Raw genomic sequence first — 26604 nt, 5'->3', positions numbered from 1 at the left:
CTTATATTCATCCTTTTCTCTTCTTCCTACAGCAGCTAAAACCTGTACCGTTGTCAGCAGTCAGTCAGCCAGCCAGAGCTTCATTCGCATATTCTCATGGTGGGGATGGATCAATAAGAAATAAACAAATTAAAAAAAAAAAAAAGTGTCAGTTATAGTGTCAGTTATAGGCCTTATTCCAGTTGAATTCTAATGCAAAAACTAGACACCGTAAAAGAGGAAGTTGTCAGAGGTTACAGTTTAAAACAGAGTAGCGTCACCTTTCCAGTTAATATCATAGCGCATCACGACCCAACACAACAACAGGTGCAACAATATACTCGCTCACTCCCTCCACCTCCAAACAAGATCAGCATTTTTAATCAAATAAATATATGTATCTTTGTTTAATATTGGTATCTCTTTATTTGTGTGTTTTGTTTTTCTCAGTTCTTCCAACTAAAACGTTGGAGAATAAAAAAAAAGAAGCAGAAAGAAAGTCAAAAGGAGCAGTAGTTTAATTAGTTCTATTAGTAGTAGAGAGGGTGATGCAGTAGCAATAGTATCGCAGTAGGGGGAGCTGCAGGTACCGCAGGTGCTTGCTGACAGCAGAGGAAAAGCAAGAGCCTTAAGAGAACCAATGCAGCAGGGTCTCGCTCAACAGCAAGTCTCAGGGTATGGTCACTGGTAAATATGGCGTTTTTATATAAATAAAAAAAAATATATAGTGTTAGAAGAGGAGAGAGGGGAAAAAAAAACATTTACCCACATTCTGATAATAGTGAAATTCTTCACTTACTGATGTGAGCAAGACCACTACTCAGTTGCAGTGATCTCAGCATCTCTTGTTTTAGTTTTGGCCCACCTGTTCTAACCGTGTCCAACTCACATTTCAGACCCTCCGTCCTCTTGTCTTCTGGGTGGGCTGTAAACTACTTAAGTCAGGGAGGAGCACCAAAAGTCAAATCGAAGGGCCATGTTCGAGATTATGCGACACTGCGTGAGTGTGTTTATGTGAGTTAACCCTGAAGATGGTGGACAGGGTGGCCAATGATTGATAGCCTCATCTGTGACCATGACATACCTAAGAAAAGTGCTATGGTTTCCTTAATCAGCTTTTTGGAATGTGTTATCTTGGGAGGGGTGGGGTTGAGGTTGGAGGAGGTGAAAGCTCAAGTCCTTTGGTGCTTTAATAGCAAAACACAATTAGATACAGGCAAGAGATACTGTTGAGTTATATAAAGGGGTTCTTTGATTCTTGGAAAGAAAAAAAAAGCATGAGGGGGGAGGAGGGGGAAAAAAATCCCTACTCTAAGATTCATATCTGAAGATCCTATTGACCATCAGTGCTGAACAGCACATGCGGATGGGATGCAGAGAGATAGAGAGAGAGAGGGAGAAAGGATCAAGAAGTTAATGGTCGTTTGCTACAGAGGTCATCGAATTCCCTTTTTGTTAATGTGTTGAGAAGAAAACATCTCATCAAGGATCTTCACAGACCCACCCTACATGGAGAAAAGTCTCTCGGGATTGCACCGGCTTGGCTTTATTGGCTCGAGAGCCTTGAGGCCATCAGTGTGACCAGAAGCCCCAGCAGAGGAACCATCTCACAGGTTCACAACGGCTTTGCAAGGGTGAGACCTGAATGCGAGTTTGCCATGCAGCACCCTTTCTTAGTGTGCTCTCATACAGCGTGAGATAGCTGAAAATGCTTCCAATAATCCATGACTTCAAAAAGGTAGAAAGCACAGAAAGAGTAACGAAATGATTGAGCAGGGCAGCTCGACTCGATCCAACAGGAAGCTCCTTTGAACTCTTCATTGCCTTAAACAGGACGGCTGGAGCGGTCAAAGAGCTTAGCAAAAGAATGGCTCCACGTTCCACCTTTACTTGGTCCGGGCCTAGTTGTGCAAGTTCATCTCTGTGCAGGCTCAGCGCAGGTGCTCAAGTAAAGGCAGCTCTGTAGACTCGTCCCGCACGCCAGGGGAATCTGAAGTAAGGGGCGTGGTCTCTGTGGGGACACCACTGCCGCCGACCCCACCACCTGTTTCCAGTGTTGGGCTGGCTTCAGTGGGCAGTGCAGGTGTGACAGGCTGGAAAGCCTGGGATGCCTGAAAAACAAACAAAAAACAATTCTAAATTAATTCCAACTATGGGTGGGTGACATGGCCCTAAAATAATATCATGATATTGCATGGTATTTCTACGATGATGATACACTTAGCCATATGAAAATACATTGAAAACAAAAATATTTCAAGAATTCACTACTGCAACAAAATGAGAATTCTATTTTTATTATTTCATACGATATATGATCATTTGGCATGGCACACCCCTAACTGAAATATTAAAAAAAAAATAATAATAAAAAAAATCAGATTGTAACAGATGTAAATGATCCAGAATGTCATTATACTAATAATGCACTCCATATATCTTTAAATATCCATGATTAAAGTAAAATAAATGATACTGGACGGTTATAATCTGTCTCTAGAAGATATAAAATGGGAAATGAAAACAGTGTGAATTTTCATTTTGCTGAAAACAGTACCCTGATGTGATAATTAGGGATGGGTGATATGGCATGATATTTTAGGGTATAATAGTGTTTGAGATATTCAAAGGTTGGTGGTAACAATTTACAGGCTATACAAATAAATTAAATTGTATTGTAGAATTGTATTCATCAAAAACTGAATAGTAAACACTGAGGTATGTTGCTTAGCTAGGAACCTGGAATGGTAGCATTTTTGGGAAAGACTCAGGAGCATGTGCTTTGCCTAATTTACTGAGTTCCATGTAAAATAAATAATAACAAAAAAAGCAAACTTTGGACACCGAAAGGATTTCTTGAACATAAAGGGGTAAGTTGATAATGATACTGAACATTATTATATGACCAAATTAAAAGGGAGAACAAACAAGGGCTAGAGGGTCAAAGTTTTCCTCACCTGAGTGCGAATGCTCTGAGACAGTCCTCCATCCCCTTCCATTGCCGCTGGCCCATTGAAGCCTTTCCTGCCCGACAGACTCCACTTACTATAGAGACCTTCGTAGGGCAGCCCGCTGCCCTGGCCGAGCCCCAGTCCCAAGCCCCTCTGGGATGCTCTGTGGCTGGGGTTGTCCTGCAGGCTGCCTGGGCAGAAGCGCTCAGCTGGTGGAAGGGCCACAGAGCTGCTGAATGACAGTTGTGAGCTAGACAGGTGCTGGCCCAGCAGCCCCTGGATGGAGGAGGTACGATGGAGAGAGTTAACGAGGCTTGCGTCCATTCTTCCTTCCGACTGGCTAAGCAGGGCCAGTGGGAGGGGCTGGGAGTGGATAGGCCAGCCTGGTCCAACAGGGTTGTCAGTTCCTGTGAACAAAGAGCAGGAATGACATAATTTAGAGATACGCAACTTGCAACAGATTTACTGTCCAGGACATATTTCTTTAATCTTTAAAAAACAAAGAAAAAAAAGAAAGGCACCGTGCCTTTGTGAGATGAGACATATGTACAGGGTTCATTCATGTTTTAACAAATACATTTCCATGATTTTTTTCAGGACTTTTCCATGCCTTCAAAGCAAATTTTCATGATCATACATAAAACATCAGTGCAAACATGGACAATTAAAGCAAAAATCAACTAAAATTTTAATCAAAATTGAATGTAGTAGGTCTAAAATGAATCAGACAAAACGTTGTCGAACGTTGTCAAATCTTTATTAATAAAATGTGTCTCAGATCCTGAGAGCTCCATTGTGTAGGATTAAACTACTAATTTAACTTTGAGCTGAGATTTGTTAGATCAAAATAGATTTTCTCCATCAATAAACTAAAACACAAAGATTTGTAGACTAAATTTCCATGACTTTTCCAAAGCTTTCTGGGTATTTTTTTTCCAAAACTTATCCAGGCCTGGAAATAGCTATTTTCCAAATTCCTGACTTTTCCAGGTTTTTCATGACCGTACAAATCCTGTACGTACATGTACATGTACATGAAGGACCACTGTTCCAAGTAGCTTACCCATAGATGGCTGTACAGTGGTGGGGTGTGACAGGGGCAAAGTTGGGGCTGAAGTCTGGGGAGGGTGAACTACAGGATTGTTACTGATGGAAGTAGATCCACCACCACAGTCCGAGTCCTCAATATTCCCTCCACTGTTGCAGCCGGCACCACAGCCCTTCTGGAGCCTACAGGAGGAATCAAAGAATAGTGGACCAATCAGTTTAAGATCAGTAAACTTTATGATTTTTAAACAGATATTATTTGTATGTAATGTGAAATGAGCATCTAACCTGTCCCAACTGCTGATGAACCAGGTGTAAATGTTGTGTGGGCTAACAGGACCTCCCCAGACAGAGCGGAGTTGGGTATGCCCCCCAGCATATGAAGTGGTGAGGGGGGAAACATAGATAGGATAACCGATGGGCTGGTCACAGGATGAATTGATCATGTTGCGCAGGGCCTGCTTTGCATTTTGGATGCTGCCTCGCTCTGGGTTCCGGTTCCGCAGGAAAACCAGCTCCTGCTGTTGCCCAGCCCACAGCCCACGAACACACTCTCTGTTCACCTGCAGAAGAGAAGCATTATGAGTACCACAGCATATTAAAAAAAAAAGATAATTAAAACAAATAAGTAATCTAGCTTTATTAACTGATCTAGGGCTAAAATTGTGGCAGTATTTACCTTGATGACTCGGAAGCTGAGAAAACGCTTGTTCAGCATGATGATCTTATATTCATCGCTACCATCATCCATGACGTGACGCAGAGCTAGCAACGAGGGCATGTTAGCCAGGATGGCGCTACGCCACACGGGGTCACCCTCGTGGGAGATCAGCATCTTCTCCTCGTTAGCTGTGATGGCGTCATACAGCACCACTGGATCTTCATACTCATCTGGAGAGGTGAAGTGATCCTACAAACAAAAATAGCCAACAACAGGGCATTTAGGGGCACATTACCTACTGGTGACTGGACTCCTTTGAAACTTTGCAACCATATATACAGCTCTGGAAAAAATTAAAAGACCACTTCAGTTTCTGAATCAGATTATCTGATTTTGCTATTTATAGGTATATGTTTGAGTAAAATGAACATTGTTGTTTTATTCTATAAACTACAAACAACACGAACTAACAATAAAGATGCAAAGAAAACAATGTTCTCCTCCACCAGTCTTACACACTGGTTTTGGATAACTTTATGCCACTCCTGGTGCAAAGATTTAAGCAGTTCAGTTTGATTTGATGGCTTGTGATCATCCATCTTCCTCTTGATTATATTCCAGAGGTTTTCAATTTGGTAAAATCAAAATTTTTAAGTGGTCTCCTTTTTTTCCAGAGCTTTAAATATTTTTATTATTCATATTCTTATTAGGTTTTAAACTTGTTTACATATTTATACTTCTGATCACGTCTGCATTTTGCAGCTTAGCTTAATGTTTCCTTTATGTGTAAACATCGTAGGATTGCTGCTTAATTTTGTACCTTCATATACTCAGAATTAAAAAGGGCCTATATGCATATAATAATGTAACTTTGTATTTGTAAGTGTTTGTGTCTTAAAGCGTGTTCAAAGTTTGTAAGAAATATATCAGTTAGTGACAGATGTTTAGATCTCACTGATTTCAATAACAGTCTGTGCTGCTAAAATGTATTAATTGAAATTATTTTAATTATTGCACAGAAGCAAACCCGGAAGAGTACACTTCTAGTAGTCCAGTTTTAGTAATAGCATCCAAATCCGGGTCATGGTCAGATTTTTGCTATCTGGGGGTTTATGTATAGAGCACTTTCCATCCCATCCTGCTACCTGCAAGCCTATTTTTGTCCGTCTATGAATACACTGCAGCATTATTCCAGAGACCTAATTTAGAAGGTAGGCAAATAGTGTCTGGGAAACAGTTGAGTTTTACCTGGTGTAGTTTGAGTGACATGCGAACCCCAGGCGCCACAACCCGGTTCAGGAGGTCCATATCTGCAAACACCCACTCATCTCTGGGGGAGGTGATCCGAAAGTCACCCTTGAATAGAGCGTGGAGCCCATACAGGAACGGCTCCAGGCTGTCAGATGAGACAAAGCCGGTTAGAGTTAAATAAGCAAAAGAAAACTAAGTAATAAACATCACTGCTCAGAATGTTTTTAAGTAATTTTACATTTTACAAGTGTTTACCTGGCAGACATACTGTGGGATGCAGTGCCCAGAGCCCTGCGGCCCAAAATGCACAGACCAAAACATAGTGTGACCAGAGGAGAGTCTCTTTCACTGTCCACTGGCTAAAACATAACAGCAGAAAAAAAGTAACATTAATGGAGAAGGACACTTTACATTCTTATACCAAACCTCATTAGTTCAACAATAGAGGGAAATCAAATAAACTTTGCTAACCGTCTGTCTGCGGCTGTTGCAGTACTGGATCCAGTCCAGGTAAACCATACAAAAGGCGTTGGGGGTGATGCCAGATGCTCTATGGTCGTAGTCTTCGTCGATGTTTAGGTTGAAGGTTGGGTCACTGTCCACGTATGAGGCACTGAGGCAGGGTCTAAGTGCCTCTTGCACCGTCTCATTGGCCAGCCACTCCTCTAATTTGGGGGAGTGGCTCACGTAGTAGATAATACTCTGCAAGAGAGATACTCAATGTCAAGATTGTGGTACAACACATTTATATTATACAATGGCTTACAAAATATTCACACCCATTAAACTTCCATATTTTGTCTTGTGTTTTAAGGTTTTCGTCTTGCCACTTTTCCATAAAGGCCAGATTTGAACACGACTTTCAGTTGTGTCGTGGACAGATTATCCCACCTGAGCTATAGATTTCTTCAGCTCCTCCAGAGTGACCATGGGCCTCTTGGGCTTGTAGTTGTAAAATACTTTTTTCAGTTTTGGACGACTGACTGATTGAACAGTACTCTTTGAGATGCTCAAATGTTGGAATATGTTTAAATAACCAAACCCTGATTTAACATTTCTCCATTTTACATCTGACCTGTCAGGTCAGTTACTTGTTCTTCATGATGCTTTCTGTCCACCAGTGTTCTCTAACAAACCACTGAGGCCTTCACAGAACAGGTTTATTTTATACTAAGACAAACAGCCAGACTCTATTAACTAATTAATTGACTTTTGAAGGCAATTGATTGCACTGGATTTTATTTAGGGGTTTCAGAGTAAAGTGGCCCGATTACTTTTGCACGTCACACAAGATTTTTATTTTAATCAAATTTTAAAACCATGTATCATTTTTCACTGGACAATTATGTGCTACTTTGTGGTGTTCTATAACTTAAAGTCTTAATAAAATACATTTAAATCTGTGGTGACAAAATATGAAAGTTCAAAGAGTATTCAACATCTAACAATATAAAAAAAAACATAGTAGCTTTGTAATAAATGCAGCGGATGTGAGGAGTACCTTGACGTAGTATGTTATAAGAATCTTGCGCAGGTCAAACACTTGTAGCATGGATGCAGCGTTGTTGTCGCTGATGCTGTAACCTTCCAGCACGTACTTGGTGGCTGCAACTTCCCAGGCCAGCCAGCGCTGGCCAAATGCGGCATTGAAGGACAGCATGTGGGGCAGATGACCTGGTTCACAGCAGCAGCAACCCTCATCTTCCTCCACTCCCTCAGTGATAGCCTCCACTTCCCGCTGCTGACAGTAAGTACCTGATCGCACATAAGAGATGAGGAACAAACTATATTAGGCATTAGGTTTGGAAGAACATACCCAGGAAAAAGATAAATTACATAAATAATAGCATAATTCCAAAATAATCAAATTATTCATAAAATCATTGTGATCAATAACAATTTATGCAACTTTTTCTTCTTAACTTCTTAACACTAAGCTTTTAATAATGGGTATTTAAATGTGCATAAATTAATCAGTGTTAGATTTGTATTACTGGTGCCAATCCCTTAAATATTAATTGCATTAATTACAACAATATTTTGTGACTAAATCAAAGGTAAAATGATATTCGTTTTAACGCTGAAGCTTAACTGTCTTTTTGGGAAGGAAATAACAATAATGGTGTAGTGTGTCCTTTTTTTTTACTGTATTATATCATCTCAGGGTAGTTCCAATGCTTTTTAAACCAGAATATTGTAGCGTGCTGATTTACTGAGTTGAACTGAAAGTTTGACAGCCCTAGTAATAACGCATTTTAACATTCAAATACAACACGCAGGACCCAAATATGCAGCCTACAAGCAACTGAGGCAGCTCACCCCTAAATTCCAGTCCTCGTAGCTGGAAGGTGACGAGGCCGTTGCCAATCTCAATGATGTGCACAAGAGCATTGAGGTAGTCAGAAGCCAGGATGAAGCAGTCCCCCGTGCTGTAGTTCCCCCAGCGGCCCAACAGCAGGTCTCCACATAGAGAGTGCTGCAGCGAGCGTGTCAGGTGCTCATAGAAGATGGAATTCAAGTTGTTGTCATCAGCACCTTTACACAGAAGAGTGAGTCAGTAAATAAACAGCAAAAGAAAGAAGTGTTAAAACATTCATTAACAAAAAACTCACCAGGGTTGCGGTCAAGCTGTGTGGCCAGGCGTGTGTTGGAATGATCCACCCTTTTGGTACTATAAAGTGACAGGGCAAGTTCAATATGGACATAATGAAACAGCAAAACAAAAACTGAAGGTATATTTAATTTCATCCCAGGCATTCCCAGACCTACTCCAAGGGAAAGCTTACTTATAGGCCCAATCCCATTTCTCTTTTGTAACTCTTCCACTTAGAACAAGAGTTACAAGAGTAAGGGGTGAAATTCTCCCCCTAAGAATTGGGACAACCTTTCATAAACAGATATATAGCAGTGAAGCATAAAAGTTCAACATTCCTTAAATTCCTCTGTTTATCAGATTTTGTTTTATTTATTTGTTTTCCATTCTACCTTAAACACTGAAGCCTTTCAGTCTGTTGCGTCATTTAAAGCGGAATAGAAAAGGTTAGCTAGCTAGCTTAATTATAAAAAAAAAAAATTGAACGGTCATAAAACATTGAAACTACACATTAAACTATGGTATTGTAATTAACAACAAAAATGCTCAAATTTGTTGGAGTCTTTGCCAGTGATTGAGGGTGCCTCTGAAAAATCGCAGTTTAAAAGCGTCATGTAGCCCTAACACCCCCTCTAACCCTCCAAACCAAGCCAAACAGAGGGGTAGGGGCTAAGGGGTAGGACCAAGGGGTGAAATGCAATTAGGCCATAGTATATATACATAAGACATAAGTGTACAATAAAAATTTACACAACAATGCTAGATGTACAATTTTTTTTTTTACTCAGATTAGACTTTGCTATCTTGACCTTCTCAATAAAGTAAAAAGCTTACTTATAGTCTCGCTCCCAGAACTTGACAGGACGTGTGTATGAGGTAACAAACACAGCGCTGCCCAGCACAGGGTTTAGTGGAGTGGAGAAAAGGGCAGAGAACACTGCCTGTACAAACAGCATTGCTGAGTCTGACAGCGACTGTTAAGGAATACAATATTTATTATGGATAGCAGCAACAGTATCAACATTAAGCCCCAACAAATACAACACTCCTCAAGCTGAGTCCACGAGAAATGGAGACATCCCTCCCTCTGTGTTGGGAAATATTTCTGTCCACACAGATACAAAAACACTTACACAAGCATAGTAACCCTGTATGGAGTGATGATACCCCAAATAGAGACATAAAACACAACAAGGAAGAAAGAGAAAACTCCCTATAGTAGTGTATTACGCAGGTGATAACATTATGAATACAGTTTTAGACAGAGAATTGTGTATTTTTCAGTAGAAGAGTATTTACATTTACTAATATCAAAATCTAAAATCTAAAATCTACTTCTATCTGCATGTAGTAGTTTGTTGCCTAGGAAGTTCACTATACAAAAGTAAGAAAGTATTTATTTTTTTTTTTTAAACTAATTTTTCCCCATTTTCTCCCCAATTTACACGGCCAATTACCTAACCCATTCATTAGGACTCCTCCTATCACTAGTGATGCCCCAACACACCAGGAGGGTGAAGACTAACACATGCCTCCTCAGATACATGTAAAGTCAGCCACCGCTTCTTTTCGAGCTGCTGCTGATGCAGCATTGCAGAGCAGCCAGCATGCTTGGAGGAAAGCGCAGCGACTGGGTTCGGGTACATCAGCTCACAGACGCCCTGTGCTGCAGACATCACCGTAGGAGTGATGTGGGGAGAGAGCGCCATCTACCCACGCAGAGGGAGCAGAGCCAATTTTGCTCCCTCTGAGCGCCGGCAGCTTGATGGCAAAGCTGCATGAGTTGGGGTTCGAACCTGCGACCTCCTGCGCCCGTAAGAAAGTATTTTAAATCCATTCAGAAACATGCACGTGTTGTGACAACACTCTTTTTTCAGTGTTTCCATCTTGTTGAGTGATCAGCTTTTTCCCCTATTTACAAAGACCAAAGCCATGTTTTCATGTGGATGAGAGGCCTAAGGATAAAATGTGTTTTAAAAATGTAAATGGGGACCTGGAAATAAGAAAAATCATACTTTTTACATTCAATTCTAATACAGAAATGATGAACAACAAAAACAAACATCAAATAAAGTCATATAACACAGACAAAAAACATTCGGCCTCAGGACTCAGTATAAAAGAGGATAATTTAACAGTAACAAGCAGATGGCTGCCTTTCAATATCATTAAAAGGTCTTCCTGCTGTTAGACATGTACGAGCATATGCCCGATTTAAAAATTAAATTTACTAATGAACTGTTATTATTATGACTATATAATAATAAGGAATATCATGCACAATGCCATATAATCGTGCAAAATGCTATTTATCTCCTTTTTTAGATTTAAAATGTAGCAATATTTGTTTTATGTTGTGTCCCAATTTTATATTGAATAGACCAATAGAAACGCTCCAAAATAAAATATTTTTACACTGACTTCCCTTGAAACTTGAGGTTTATTCCTCCTCCTCTCAAGACTGCAATTTTGTTGATACAAATTTCTTATATATATATATATATATATATATACACACATTTATACTCATTTTAGTCATATATATATATATATATACATATATATATACATATATGTAAATATATATGTATATATATATAAAAATATGACCCCATTTCTATAATGGATCTCTAATAATAACAATAATAACGCAGTGAAGGATACGGGGCACAGCAAATGGCTGGGCGAAGGCATGAAAAGCAGAGCCCCAGGTAATCTGCCATGGAGCGATGTAGGTCAACACAAAACGCAGCTTATAGAGGAGGTCCCACAGCTGCAGAGAGAGACACAATCACATATTTAGGCCAATAACCCGTGGGAGGGAAAAAAATAAATGTAACTACACAAAGTGTCATACTGTTTTAGAAAAGAAAAAGAAAAAAAAAAAGAAAAAGAAATTTTTATATTTTCTGGAAAAAGGCAGAAGAGCTTGTACCTTGCTGAAGAGGATGGACATGAAGTAGTAGTCGAGCAGGAAGGTTTCAGAGAAGCGCGGGTAGTCAAACCGAAAGAAGAGGACGGTGAAGCAGAGCGTGACGTATTGGTGAGAAGGTATGCAGAAGGATGAACGTAGCAGCTTCATTCCAGCCACAGAGATGAACAGAGCTCGGCCACTAAAACAGAACGAGAAAAAAACATTACTAACCAGTGGGAACAATAAATGTAAATTAACCTAATGTAAATATGGATGCAATCATAAGTATTTAAATTACAGAATGAGGTTTTGGTGTGCTACCATGTCTTTCACATATAGAAGTATGACAGGTTCTGAGTGAGTGCAATGTTTATTAACCCCATGAATTTACACAGTGTACACACTTGCTGAAACACTAAAGCACAACAAAATCAAAATAAAAAAAATTATTTATTACAACTCTTGGTGTATAATCAACCACAATTTGTTTTTGCCATTGTGAAAAAACAGGTCAATCAGTTTTAAATCACTTTAAAAGTTTTAGCTTGTTTATTTACACGTTTGCTTATGAAAATGTGAAACTAATATCTTGTAAGTATGTAAGAATGCTAGAAAGAGTGCATTTTTTATTGTGTATATTTTTTCCAGGTTTCACAAAGGGACATGAGAAAGTTGGCTGCATTTTATTTAGACATTTTAATTAGATAAGTTTGGTGATTTTTATTTCTAGTTTGTTTTGGCTTTAGCTCACCCCTATCTATAGTTAAACTTACTTCAGCGCTAAGAGCGTTAAGAGCTATCTTAATGAGCTTTATCCTGTTCTCTTTTATGTCTTGCAGCTCATTTATAATGTTGACCTAAATTTAAACAATCTAAATCTTGCCATCTAACTTAGCATTGATCCAGCAGCTGGGTTAGCACCAGTCTAGTTCTTTTTTTTTTTTTTTTTTACTGTTTATTCCTAGACATATTTTTTTTATTTCTTACCATGTCATAAATGCACTGAGAAATCACAATATTTAAACATTCAGAAAGGTCTATTTATGTCAGAAAGACCACAGTTTGTGCACGTTTTCCATCTGGTTTAAAGCAAAAATGAGAACCTATCCACAGGGACTGTACTTATAAAAGGAGGAACTTACTAAGTTCCAGGCTTGTCAGGGTGCTGGCTGACACTGTGGGCCTCAGTGGTCAGGGAGTTGAGCACTACAGCAGGATAGATGAAGTACTTTTCCACACATTGGAGCCAGGCGTACAGCTTCTCAAACCACATCAGCTGAGCTGCATCTGAAACACAAAGGGACTTAATACAGCCGTCTGTTCTGTAAGCATGCATGAGCATGAGTGGAGTGTGCATGTGTGAGTGTGTACACTTACCCCTGACTTCAAACTGGCTGTACTCGTGGGACCGTAGCACAGGATGGGCCAAGCAAAACCAGGGCAGCTGCTTGCGGAGTTGAGGCAGTAGGTAATGAGTGAGGAAGCCCAATACACCAGCCAGAATATACAGGACAAAACTAAGAGCAGGCTGTGAAACAGAGGGGAGGAGATTAGGCAATTTATGAACAAATTTAGAAACACATTTCTTCTACTCTATTCAAATACACTATAGCGTTAGTGCTGGGCAGTATGACCAAAAACGCTTATCACGATATTTTGCAGGATTCTGACAATTTCAGGGTATATTACAGTACCTTTTTTTTTTAAATATTATTGGTTTATATATTTTTTTGCACGACTGGGCTTAAATATAGGAGTACATTTAATATAAATCACTAAGGCTTTGCATTAAGGCTTCAGACACTATTGGGTTTACTTTGTCCCACAAAATTACACAATATATGAGGGAATCAGACTTCATTACCAGAAAGAACAGCTGAAGAATGTAAACAATAGACCTTTATAAAAAAAATCCTTTACTAAATTAAATATTTTAAATAGTTCAATAAACCTGGACCTAAAATACTTAAAATGTATTTTCAAAAGGGATATTTTTCAAATGTTCTATTGCACATGTAAGACATGTTTATTATCAATTTACAACATAATATAATTACTGAAGCCATTAAAGTATTTAAGCAAGTATTTATCATCAGTTCATCACAATTTGCTTGGGTCTCCAGTTAACAAATAAATTCTGTTCGGTGTGCACTATTGTTATCTTTCAAGCTACAGTATTAGTATATTTAAAAGGACTATAGTTAGTCATATTGCAAGGAGCAGCAGCAGAAGCTCCACAAGTGCTGTTCTCATGTTTCTCCAGGCAGGACAGCGTGAGGCTCCACACAGGTAAGTTACCGTTAGTGTGTTAGCTTGTTATGCTAACTGGCTAGGGTGCTGTTCTACACAGTGCTTGTGAAAAATGCATACCGGTTCTAATTTTCGCTTCGGTATACCGTATGAACGTTTATACCGCCCAGCACTATCTAGTCCTTAGTTGTTTCATCTAATCAAATATATTGTGAGTAAGTCTATTGACTGACCTGCAGAGCAATGAAGACAGTACTGGCACTGATGGCAAAGGTAATAATGGCCATGAGCGGACACATGACCAGGTCAGAGTGCAAAATCTCACTCTGTAACAGAGCACAGAAAAAAAACATAGCAGGGTAAGGGTTTTAAAAACAACTACTTTTTTTTCTCCTTTTGCAGTGATAAGCAAAACTGATGAGGTCTATTACCACAGAGCTACGCAGTTTCTCTGGCAGAGGATCTTTGATCTCAAGAGGGGGTTCCTCGGGGGTCCGGCTCTCCAGCTCTGGGAAGAATTTGGAGCGCACCAATGACCTACAAAAAAAAAAAAAAAAACAACACACCATTATATGAGATACTGAAGACAAGCATTACAACATTACATTACAAAGTGTGAAATGTTGGGTCTAAAGAGGACACTGACCACAGGATGGTTGGATCACTGCTTTGCCTGCTCAAGTGGTAGGACAAGGCAAGGAGGAGGCCACAAAATACAGAGAACAGCACTGGCACATGAGCCTCTCCCCACGGAGCCTTTAAAAGATACACATGCAACAGGAGCAAAATTAGGCTAACATGGCTGAGGAAATCAGCATTCATATGCATCCTTAACAAGTGTCAATGGTTTACTTACACTGATGGCACCAAGACAAAATCCATAAACCAGAGCTGCCACCAACACACTGCGTAACAGGCTGTAGATGGAGGACAAAGGGCTGGTGGTGGCTGAAAAAAGAAAAAAAAGAAGTTCAACTTGTTAGAACAAGGCCAGGCTTTAGGTGATTTCCCTGTTCAAACCGGCTTGAGTGCAACTGTTAATCCCAGCTCTAGATCTAGATCTAAGGCTTGAGCAGGAAAATCAACTGCAGGACTGGAACTAAAGAATTGTGATCTACTGTTTATTATTCAGCAGCAGTAAATTGCTTTTAGCAATGCTAAACTGGCAGAACGATGCTAATCATAATCAGCAGGTCATGGTGTCGTATTTTCAAATCGAAATTGAGAACAATGTTTTACCAGTTCCTCCAAATACATGCATATCCACTTGTTCCAGCAGACACATGAGAAAGGTGTTGACCTGAGGTAGAAGCCCAAAGAGGAAGATGACCGGAAAACACAGCGTAAAAACTGCAAAGAGAGAGAAAAATAGAATAACAATCATATTTTTTTTAAAGTGCTACATTAGGACATTAGGGGCTTGATTGACAGTTGAACTCACATATGAGCATGTCTCGAGCACAGAGCAAGAAGTGGGCAGAGAAGAAGGTGACTCCATACAGGGAGAAGGGCTGCAGGCTGTAAGCGTGGCCGGCAAAGTCAAAGACCCAGATCAGCACACAGCACAAACAGAAGTACACCGGTCGACTGTACACAATGATCCAGTTATGGCCCTGCACAAAAGATAAAATATTTTTTTAATATTTTCTAAAATGGCAACAGACAGAGAAGTAGCCATTCCTAAATGTGAACAACATTAAAATGGAGCTTGCATACTCACATGCATCGGGGAAGCTGCATCAGGCTGCACACTCTGTAAAAGGAAAAAAAAAAAAAAAAAAAATGGTTTAAATCTTAGAATTTAAATCTTTAGAATTAACTAGGGATCTTAAACTTGTGCTCACTTTCAGTAAGGAGTACTGGCAGCTGGCAATGACAAGGCAGAACTGGAAGACCCAGATATCCCTGAAGAAGCCCTGCAGCAGCAGGAGGAAGCCAAGGAAGGCCACCAGGCTGGCCAACACTACTGCAAACACATTCTCCCCCACCCGGCGATTTCTGCAGCATAGGTAGGAAGTGTCATTTAACAGATATTAAAAAGTTTACTTTTCTAAACTTACCTAACAAAACTACAAATAAACAAACATGACTCTAGCTCATTCATTTCTTTATAATCTTCTGATCTGGATCATTCCAGCAATTTCTCCCCAACTGTACCCCCTAGATTTGATATTTTAAGCTTTTGAGTATACTTAATAATAAAAAAAAAAAAAAAAAGCAAACCATCAAATTCTGTAAGCATGGACGACTACAACATCACTGTTTGCACTAGACTCACCTGTCCAATAGGGCCAGCAGGGCTAGCCGATCATAGCGCACTCTGAGCCACTTTCCAGGCAGAACCCACATTCTGTAGTACTGTTTTGGCTTGGCCTTCTCCTCAATCATCAGGGTGTTCTCCTGAGATTCATGCAGGGACTCGTGATCCAGGTCAAACTACATACAGAAGGGGTGGGTTTAAAACTGATGTGTGAGCCATACAGTGCCAGGGTATTATTCTGTCATATTGTCAATGTGTTTGTGAGAAAATAAGAAAGGGAACAGTTCACCTCTGGCATCTCCAGGGGCACCCTGCGCACTTGCATGCCCTGAAGGACCACAGGTCTGGGCTGCAGCATGGACAATACTGGAGCCACATCCTGTACATCAGTAGATGTAAAGCTGGAGGACTGAGACTGCCTTTCCCGCTCCCTATGAAAAACAAAAGTTGTAAGGTTCACATCACGTGTAAACCACTAGAACGGAGGACTGCACTAGCACTTTAACAATAGGAGAATAACAGTTTGATTAAGGACTTACTGCACAGGGTCCTCATAGCCACCTCCTGAAGGTCCAAAAGTATATGATCTTTTTATACCTATGAAACAATGAAACTCTGAAGGTAAAGTGACTCATGTAACAAGATAACCTCAATCAGTGACAACACAGGTCAACAAAATGCACAAATATATCTGCATTGTGACCTAAATAAATGTTACTCTTACCACTTTCATCGTAAAAGTAGTGCACAGCTCCCTCTGAGGTGTCATCAAATGTGGAGGCCTCATGCACGCCACTGCGGGGGAGCAGAAGAGAGGAAGCAAACTGTAGGGCAGTGGGAAGGGCCCGTGCACGAGAATGTGACGAGGTACGGGCCCTCTGGAGGTCCTGAAGACTGGGTGGGGAACCCATGGCAGAAGGAGGGGGGGTGGGATTGCTGCCCGCATTGTGTCTCCTTCGGATGGCCTGGGTCCTTTTTACGCTACTCACTGAGTCCCGTTTGGTTCCTTCCTCGGAGGCCAGGGCTACAAAGCACAAATTGATTTATTTTATTAATTTAAGACGCCAAAACTGTTTTACACCCCTAACAGATAATTGATTCTAATATTAATAGATTTGCTATTTGTACCTCTACAACCTATTCAACAGAAAGCATTTAAAAAGGAAATTTGCCAATATAGATAACCCCACACAACAATGCTAATAAAAGGTTGCTTACCTCCCCCTACTGCTCCTTCTTCCAGCAACTCTCCTGCTCTCCAGCCAGTCTGGTTCCCAGCCCACGAGCCCCCCAAAGAGTCCAGCCTGTGGTGAGCCCTGGGGAAGGCCTCAGAGTGCCCAGTGCGAGCTTCCAAGTCAGACTTAGAGATAGTGAGGGGTCGTGGGGCAGGAGTTGAAGAGGCCGGTAAAGGCATATGGGTAGAAGCCAGCGTGCCCGTGCTGGTGTGTCCACCACCAGCACCATCCATACTGAGCACTCTGGCATGAGTCTTTGCACTGGCTGTGCTGGCTGAGCGCTGAGCACCACGGGTGTGAGGGGGGCCAATCAAGTCCTCCTCACTGGGGCTGGGCAGCTGGGGCACAGGGGGCACCGGAGGGGAGGAAATGCCAGCATTAGCCAGATCAGGGGAGTAGCAAGAGGTGGATGAGCTAGAGTCGTCTTCATCATCATCGTCTTCATCATCTGAGCTGAAGCGGCGCTGGGAGCCCAGGCTGGACCCTGCGCTTATGTCACTCCCGTCATCCTCGTCGCTGGAGTCCTCAAACAGGCTCTCGCTGTAGGCTTTGGTGCCAAGACGATTACGGACAGGGATGTAGTCTCTGCGTTGGCCACGACTGTGACCGTGACACCTACGGTAGGAGCCACAGTCGAAGCTGCTGCTGCCTGCAGCACCTCGCTTGCGGGGAGCTTTCCTACGTCCAGGCCGATGGCCCACACTGCCCCCAGCACGCAGGAGCTTTAAGTCTTTGGGTCGCACCACCTGCTGCTGCTGAACTTGCAGCGAGGGGGGCTCAGTCAACAGATATGGGGGCGAGGTGACAGGCAGTGCCGGCTCTGAGCACACCAGTCCTAAAGCCAGCCCAGAGGGCACGGAGCTAGCTTGCCGTGGAGGAGGGAGTGGGGGAATGGGAATACCTCTGTCCAGGTCACAGGTCTCCGAAGGGCCACTGCTAGATGGAGAAGAGTCCTGCAAGGATGAGCGTAGTGGCTGTGCGATGTCTGCAGACAAAGGGGGCACATCCTCCCCCTCCACCAGAGTTCTGTCCAGGCCCTGCCCAGAAGGGAGCTCTTTGGATGGTGAACGCAACAGTTCGCTGTCTGACAGATCATCTGTGTCACTGCCTCCCAGGAAGGCAGGGTCATCTGGGAGCTGGCGGATGCCCTGACCCTGAGCCGGTGTAGCAGAGGTGGGTGCAGCGGCCAGATTTTTTGGCTGGCTCAGCGAGGGGCTTTCTAACTGCGTAGAGTCTGTCTTCTCGCTGCGATAGCTGCTGACTGTGCTGAGGGTTTCTCGGTCAGTAGCTGCACCACCACCACTGAAGCAGCTGTCTGTGGAGCCGGCGGCCAGCGCTGCCCCACCACGGTTGCCCGGACGTTCAGCGCCAGGGGCAAAGGTGACTGGGTCGAGACCCAGACCCAGCAGGTTCTCGCTCAGCTCTTCACTCAAACTGTTCTTGATGAGGGGGCTGAGAGGAGCATCTCCCAAGCTCTCCGATTCGGCCGAAGGACCCAGGGGAGAGTAGCCACCAAGAGTCCGATCCTCAAGGGTCCGCTGAGGTCGAGGTTCCACCGCTCCATCCACAGTTCTTCCTACAACCACCGGCTCTTTATCTTCTCCATCTTCTTGACTGGAGGGGGATGGAGGAATGGAGGGACAGTCTGCAGGCTGCAGGTTTCCAAAGGGTCCACCTACTCCCATGAATGCAGGAAAATCCCCAGCCAAGGCTGCAGCAAGGCAGGACTGAACCACACCGTTTGTTCCTACAGAGAAACAGAGAAAGCATATCACCATCTAATTCAACAGATAAACTGTTTAGCTAGGCAGTCTGATGTTTTAACAGCATTGCTTTTCAAATATATATTTTTTAATTTAGCCTTAGTTTTTTAGGATACATCTACTTTCAAATTTTGCCACATCTAACAGGTCAAAAACAACAGTTATTATTCAGTTATTAATCCATAAGTGATCACATATACGACACAGGAAACCAGGGAACACTGACCTTTTATTTCAATTATGAACTATTACAAATATTGCAAGCAATCAGTATAATGTAATATGATAGCAATGTATTGTAGTTAAATCTACAATTAATCCTTCAGATCAAAATGCATATTAAAGCAGTAAACAATCAACAGTTTAGGACTTACTGATTGCATCCTGAGAGTTGTGGCGAAGGACCTCTCTGTGCGTAGAGGTCAAATTTTCACTGCACTGTTCTCGCATCAGCTCTTTGACATCTGCAAAAGTAGCAAAATGACAAATTGCTTTTAATTCATTAGAGAAATTTGGGGACAAAAGCAGATTTTAACCAATATCACAGACCCACAAATAGCAAGGGGTGTAGCCTGATGGTGACAAGGGTGGAGAGAACCAGGTGCTAAATATTTAACATGATGTTAGACTAAAACCATAAGCAACAAGCATAACAACATCTACCCTTACAGCCTCCTGGGTCTTCAAGTTGTGGCAAAAATTCCTGGAAAAAAAAAAAAAAAAGATTAAAATTGGAGAAGGAGACTATTCCAAACTTTCTCAGAAATGACTTTACTCAATTAAAGTTCTCTTCATCTATGCAGAAAGAATTAACTGCATTCCTTACCGACACTTGGTTTAGTCCAAACAGGGAGTGCTGGGAGCTGCAGCGCACTGGAGGGGTTGAATTTACCTTTCTAAACACAGTCATCTCCACACCACCCCCACTGTCCCTAGAGAATAAACACAGTGACATGAACTCAAAGCTAAACAATGCATAAAGGGCTACTAAACACTAACAACAGGTGTTGGCAGTGTTTAAATCCTTACAAGACCATCTATTTTCAAATAAAGTTGCAGGCTTGTTACAGTGATATCCTAACTACATGGAAAACTACAAGATAAAGCATTCAAATTGTTAATCACATTCCTTTATAAGGCATTTCATTGCCAGCTAAAATGTCATGATCTCATCAGGCTTAAATGAGGCCAGGAATAAATTATAGGATAATATGAAGCTGCCAACATTATGATATTTGCATAGTCCTTGACCTTTTTTCATTTGCCATACAATAGTCGCAACATGACCGTATGCTTAATAAAAACATTTGCAGTTCTGGTGCAGTCACAATTTCATATTCTTTACATTTGGCCAAAAACAGTAACCGTAATGCAGCTGATGAGGTGGCAGCATTCTTAATTTAAAAACAGATATGTACCTGTGTTGGCTGCCATCATGTGCTCCAGAGCCTTCATCACCTTCCTCTATTCTCTGAGGATCCGTGGTGAGAGAGGCCTGCCTCTTCTCCACAATCTCTCCCAAGTCAAACATGGCATGGAGGCGAAAGTTCACCACCTTTATAGCAGTGAAGAAGACCGCCACCACAGCACAGTATGTCCCTGCTACCACTAGACTGGGTGGCAGCGCCTAAAGAATGACAGAGGGGCAAGTGAAAAACAATGTGGGGAAAATAAAGTCCCTCTTTAAATCTTCAAATCTGTGGTGGCCAAGACGGTCACACTAACACAGTCAAACTCCATAGCAGATACAACTAAAATATTTTCACTGAGAATACCAGTAAGTTAACTGAATGCACAAACTAATATTTTGCCAAACGTTGTCTGGAGCTGTGGAATTAACTGATTATCACAGTATTTCAAACATCAATGGGCATTTTCTCACCTGTAAATGTTCAGGTTTGAATTATAGGTTTATACTTTCAGTTTCAAGTCCCCAAATTATGCAGTTGTGTATAATTTGTGCTATTGCCTCAAATGAGTTTTCCTCCCCTGTTTAAAATGATTTCAAAATCAGGGCCAGGGAAAAAAAAAAAAAAAAACTGCTGACGGACACACCTATGCCAGCCTGTCTAATTATATAACCAGTCTCCTTAAAGTTTAAACACACAAACTAAAATAGTGACAGGTTAAACCAGTGCTGAAGCAGGTTTGCTACAGCTGAGGAGTTGATAAGATTTCACATGTCCTTTTGTCAAAGGCTGCAGTTTCCAAACACCAACACAAGGAAAACAACCCAAACAGCAGTTACTCCCCAAATCTAACCCAAAGCTAATTTGTGCAAACATTACTGACACATTACTAATTCACTGCAATCATGATTTCTATCCACAATAAACTGATACTTTCAAAGTATCAAACAATGGTTTTACTGTGTAAAAATGTGTTTTCTGGAGCACACAGAGGGTACTGTGGGATACAAAATCAACACAAACAAAATGATAATAATAAAAATTACAAACAGATATACAGCCCTAGATTTGGTTAAATCCTTAACATGATGTATTTTAACCAGATGGTTTTGGTTTCTCTTGCAAACTGGGAAACAGGCCCCTGAACATTAACACTCATAACCCTATCCATTTTACTTCCCAAAACCTACAGGAAAATATTCAAGTTTCAACAGAGCTAAGGCAGCTGACTTTTAGAATTGGTTGATTGCAGGCTTTAAAGGAGGAAATATCAACCAAAAGCATTTACACAACAAAATGACTGCATGCGAAAACCATCCACGCTGAGCCACACCATGTGAAAGAATGCCAGCAACAGCAAGATCACATTTTGGATTTGCTCACGTACCCTGCTGCTTTAACTTTAAAACGTTTAAGCTAGAGAATGGCAGAATTTGGCAAACGTTTAACTTAATAAATCTGAATCTCTGCATCAGATCTTAATGAACTCAAATGTTATCCTTGTGGTCTAACCTACACATACAAATCTTACCTAGTGAAACAAGTACGTTTTGAAAGAAAATGTGGAAAATTAAGGCCAGGGTTTAGGGATTTGGGCAAAAAATTATATGCAATAACACTGCTGAATATCCCAATATCGATGTAAAAATATGATAATTACATTAGATTAAGCTCTTACAAGTTTTTTCTCAACACTTGGCTTAGCTGCACTTATTTTTCCCAACACTTGGCTTCGCTGCACATATTTTTCCCAGCTAAGAAGTAGGCTAGGTTGGTGTGTGTTCACTATGGAACTTTACCTCATTCTACCTCCAGCCATACACACATTCACCTGTGAAGAGTTCCCTCTGCTGCTAAACGCAGGTAACACAATTTGAGTACCGGTATGCTGTCATTGACAATGCTAATGCAGGTGTTTTAATGTGTTCTTTGTGGAAAAATTCATATTGCAATATCCAGTATTTTACAGGCCATGATGTATTTTAAACATGAGTAGAACTTCTAATATCCATGTTTTAGACATTAAGATTAGACATTTAGATTTTAATAGTACTTCACCCCAACTCTACTAAATGTATTTGATTTATTTGATTTTATAAAAAATACTGTGCAGTCGCACTATCCAAACAGCAAAGTATGTGACTATGGCCAACTATGGGCAACAATAAGCAGCCCACTGCAGCAAGGTATTGGTTTCAAATAAACAGTTGCCAAAAACTAACCTAATCTGAAGTAGGCTGAGGTGTGATAGACTAAACAGACAGACAAACAAAAATCAAAATGCATAATTCAGGTAGCCATCTCAAACTATGAGAGAATGTATTTAACACACACACATATCTAATCTCTATTTGAGATTATAACAATTAGTGTGCAGCATGAATGTAACCCAAGATTTACTCACCATGTACAGGAAAAAAGGAAAGGCCAAAAGGAATATCCAGAGGTAGAGGTGGAAGCAGTTGGAGAAGGTGCTCTGATGGGGGTCCACGTACCAGCCTCCAGTCAAAGAGGCCCACACACCCTGGCGCAATATCTGTAGTGCTTGAGAACCCATCTTTATCTTTTAGACAGAAGCCACAAATCAGGACTGCTTTCCACTTAGCTAGAAGTCCTTTCCTCAAAGTCTCTGCAGTATTAGTACATTCATTGTGAACCACTGCTGGACCTTCTTCAACTGGTCAAGCAAGGCTGTCCAACAATTATCACCAAATAGTAGGTGCTCCTTCTGCACAAACTGAAACTCACATGCTTATTCAGAGTTTTTTTTACAGAGCAGTTCATGAAGTGAAGTTTTTTGGCACAATTTTGATTCAGTGACTACTCGAAAACTTTCATCTTGAGCATTCATCAAAACTGCTTGGTTTGGTTGCTCTACACTTGTCCAGCACTTTGAAATAAATCACTTCAATAAATAGAAAAGTCATTCTTATCATTGCCTCTTTCAAAACAAGGAATAGGAAACATACAGGTCATAAACTTACTGCAGCCTTCCGATATCAACTGAGGTGTGTGACATTTGGACCACAGTAGAGCCAATCTGAATGAACCAAAATGAAAATAAGCTAATTATCCTACTCTTAGTGATAAGACCAGTTTATATTGTAACCTTAAAAATGTCAGTAGATGCGTATAATCTAGCTAGGTATTTGAACGCGCTCAAAAAACAAAGCAAAGGCCTTGTAGATAAAATTGAAAGATTTTACATAAACAGGGTTTTAAGATTGCAGTGTCGGCTACGACTATTGCTGTATTCTGACAAGCTACAAAGACGATATACAGCTTGGAGCTCCTGAGAAGTTGAACACCAGCATCTGCCAGGTTTCACAACAAAGTTGGAAACCTGTTCCATTTGTAAGGATATGTAACGAGAAATATCTAGCTAGCTAGCTAGTTACTGATACAAGAAGTTAGTTAGAGTTAGCTAGGTTACTAGTTACTGATGCCAGTTAAGTTACTTGCATGTGAGAGATTTAACCTAACCTAGCAAATTAGATATATATCAACTGGTTTAAATCACTGCCACAAAATTCTAACTCAATTTGTTGTTGTTTAAACTAAATAACCTAACGTTAGCTTAGCCAAGTGTAGTTGATAGAGCCTGTCAGCAGTGACACTAACACAAGCAAGCCCTTAAATGAGTTAAACTGAACAACTAGTTAGCTAGGTTTTCTGACTAGCTTGTTAGCTAACTACTAATAGCAGGAAAGTTGACACAGCAAACCCCCAGAACCCATTAGCTTTTCAGCATTAGTCAATTTTTACATAAAGTAAACTATACGCAACATTATTAGCTGTTGGCTAGCTACCCTTTGGGTTTTGTTGTCTAAGTTAACCTGCTAAGCTAGCCTTAACGAACCTAGCTAACTGACTAAACTAGCTAAATACCTGTCAAAATAACCTCTTCTAGTAGCTAGCTGACCTAGCTAAGCTAATGCCTCGATAACATAGCTAAGCTAGCTAACTACGCTAAACTGTTTTATGCAGCATACTCCCTACACTCTTAACGCTAGCTAGCTAACTATCGAAAATGATGAAATTCCCGTTTTGTTAGCTAACAAGCTAAAATGTTTATCTAGAGTTAGCTAACCTAACATACCGAGCTAGAAAGCTAGCTAGACAACTTAACGTTAACGTTACTTCTTTCCACGCCCTGGCAGCCAATTAACAGCTAAATAACTAAGTTATATAGTTAATGGTAGCTAGCTAGCGTGAAAGAACTGTTCATATATAAGTTACGCTAGCTAGGTTACACCCAGTTTAGACTCGGACCCCCGAATTCCTCAAACCACTGCTAGGTTAGCTGGCTAGTCGGCTAATTAATTAGCTAGCTAACTAACGAGAACTACGGTAAGCTATATAACCTAGCTAGCTAACGCTACAGTAGCTAACCTATATTCAGTTACATTAGCTAGCGAGGCCAGTCCGCAGAGAACGGAATCCACGGCAAGAACTCGACAGTCCCCGAAAAAATGAACCCACACTCGTGACTAGCGGGCTCTGGTCGCTTCCAAAAACAGCAAATCGAGCGCATAAATGATCCCGACGCGTCACTCAAGCCCCACAAGTTCCAGTCAAGCCCCAAACCCTCTTCATGAGCCCGACTGGCTGCTGCCGATATTCGGATATTTCCTTGGCTAGGTTAGCTAGCTAGCTCGGCGGCTAGCAGCTCGCTGACTGATCATTGTGCTTAATGAAGCCAGCCAGCAATCCCAGCGCTAGCTAACCGACTAGCCTGCTAAATCTGTAGAGCTGGCAGAGAGGTACCGAGACTACACACATATCCGCACCGCCGCGGAGAAATACAGCACCTAAATATCTACAGCGGCTTCAGTGTCCATCGTAGGCGCCATTCCAGAATGTGTCCCCGACCAGTCTGTGATAAATCCTCCAAATCTCGCCTTTCAACCTGCTAATAACTTCCACTATCGAATTCGTCCATTCACACAGGTAGCAAACGCCCACTGAACAGGAAAGAGAACAGCCTAAATCTGATTGGCTGGGCAAAGTGTCCGTTACAGTAGATACGCCACTTGATTGGCTGTTTCAGACATCCCACCTTTACAGTGACCTCTTTCCGCTTGTGCGTGTTTCACTAAAAATAATTGGTAAGGAGGCAAGTCCATCAGTAGAGAGAAAATACATAAAAAATAAACGATACCTGATTTACCTGAGAATGTGACAGACTATATATTAAAAATAAAATGTAATTAAAAACTCATGTAACAAATTAACAGACACAAAAGATAACTAACACTATAATAAAATTACATATATTATATAAATATATAAATGAATTAAAATGCAAATGATTAACGTTTACACAAATTTTATGCACATTGTTTAAAAAATTCAGTTTGATATGTACTAACAGCGGAGATGTAAAGTAACGAAATAGAATAACTTCACTACTTTAGTACTAATTAAGTACTAAAATGCTGTATAATATGCTGTATCTGTATTATTATATTTTTTTACTTCCACTTTTATGTCACTATATATTTTGAAGAGTTTAAAACTTTTATCCCAATAATTTTTTTATGTGCTGCATTGTTGTAATGTGCTCATTACTGTTGATGCTCTGCCCTGTCACCAGGTTTGATGAAGCTGCTCATCATTAAGTGAATCAAGCGATTAAGCTGATCTCATAAGAAGACCACACTGCTCCCTTTCTGCCTTTTGCTCTGCCATCTTGCCACTGTTTTCTGTAATAACTACATAACACAGTACTGTACTTTTACTTCCGGTACTTGGGTAGTAAATATGTTAAATCTTTTAGTACTACTTAAGTTTGGGATGATTAAATAATGCTTCAAATTCTACTCAAGTCACTTTTTTTGATAGAGCACTTGTACTTTTATTTAAATCTGGATCTGTATTACTTTATACATACAGTCACAAATCAGAAAGGTCCAGACCCTGCATACTTGATTAAAGGGAAGGAAAAGTAGAAGCAGAAGGAAGAAACACTCCAAGAGGAACTAAAACTCAAAAGGGGAACCCTTGCTGCCTTGCTCCTATATAGGTTGCAGCAGACAGTGGAGTTATCATGAATGTAGTACAAAGTTAAACATTAAATAAAAGCAATTATCATAACCAGGAGCTCACATTGGTGGAGCCTGGACTAACTAGGTGGGTTCCAGCTGGGTATGTTGTTACTGGGACCCAGTTAGGCTTTCCAAATAGCATTGGTCCCATCTAGGCCTAATGTGCTGTGTAACTCAGATGAGGCTCATAGTTGGAAACCCCTAATTTGTCATGATATATCTTATCACTGACTTTCTTTAAGTG

The 26604-nt window shown here is 40.9% G+C and overlaps 1 protein-coding gene across 1 annotated transcript; it reads right to left on the bottom strand.

The window, feature by feature from the left end:
- Window positions 1–381: 381 nt before the first annotated feature.
- LOC103024405 (pecanex 3) lies at window positions 382–25278 on the bottom strand. The gene is made up of 34 exons (XM_022676121.2): window positions 22718–25278; window positions 20323–20531; window positions 19731–19836; window positions 19568–19607; window positions 19279–19368; window positions 17125–18888; window positions 16631–16930; window positions 16446–16503; window positions 16196–16337; window positions 15925–16082; window positions 15491–15644; window positions 15367–15399; window positions 15088–15259; window positions 14886–14996; window positions 14503–14594; window positions 14293–14402; window positions 14078–14183; window positions 13880–13972; window positions 12774–12924; window positions 12539–12683; window positions 11418–11595; window positions 11147–11255; window positions 9317–9446; window positions 8502–8560; window positions 8209–8424; window positions 7391–7644; window positions 6361–6591; window positions 6145–6248; window positions 5887–6034; window positions 4657–4887; window positions 4266–4540; window positions 3994–4160; window positions 2937–3337; window positions 382–2090 (listed from the first exon to the last, which is right to left on the bottom strand). The coding sequence occupies exons 1-34, from the start codon at window positions 22868–22870 to the stop codon at window positions 1911–1913; spliced, it is 6870 nt and encodes a 2289-aa protein (XP_022531842.2). The 5' UTR covers window positions 22871–25278; the 3' UTR covers window positions 382–1910.
- Between the last annotated feature and the right edge of the window lie 1326 nt (window positions 25279–26604).

Source organism: Astyanax mexicanus, chromosome 17 (assembly GCF_023375975.1).
Source record: "Astyanax mexicanus isolate ESR-SI-001 chromosome 17, AstMex3_surface, whole genome shotgun sequence".
Taxonomy (NCBI): domain Eukaryota; kingdom Metazoa; phylum Chordata; class Actinopteri; order Characiformes; family Acestrorhamphidae; genus Astyanax; species Astyanax mexicanus.
Note: the sequence above shows the minus strand (reverse complement) of the source record. Positions and strands in the feature narration are given on the sequence as shown.

Excerpts from the sequence above, each read along its gene's own strand:
- LOC103024405 (XM_022676121.2), bottom strand. The coding sequence starts at position 22,870 with ATGGGTTCTCAAGCACTACAGATATTGCGCCAGGGTGTGTGGGCCTCT. Across the intron at positions 16,931-17,124 it reads AGAAGGAGCAGTAGGGGGAG|CCCTGGCCTCCGAGGAAGGA; the intron begins GTAAGCAACCTT and ends TGTGCTTTGTAG. Across the intron at positions 4,888-5,886 it reads TGTCACTCAAACTACACCAG|GATCACTTCACCTCTCCAGA; the intron begins GTAAAACTCAAC and ends TTTTGTTTGTAG.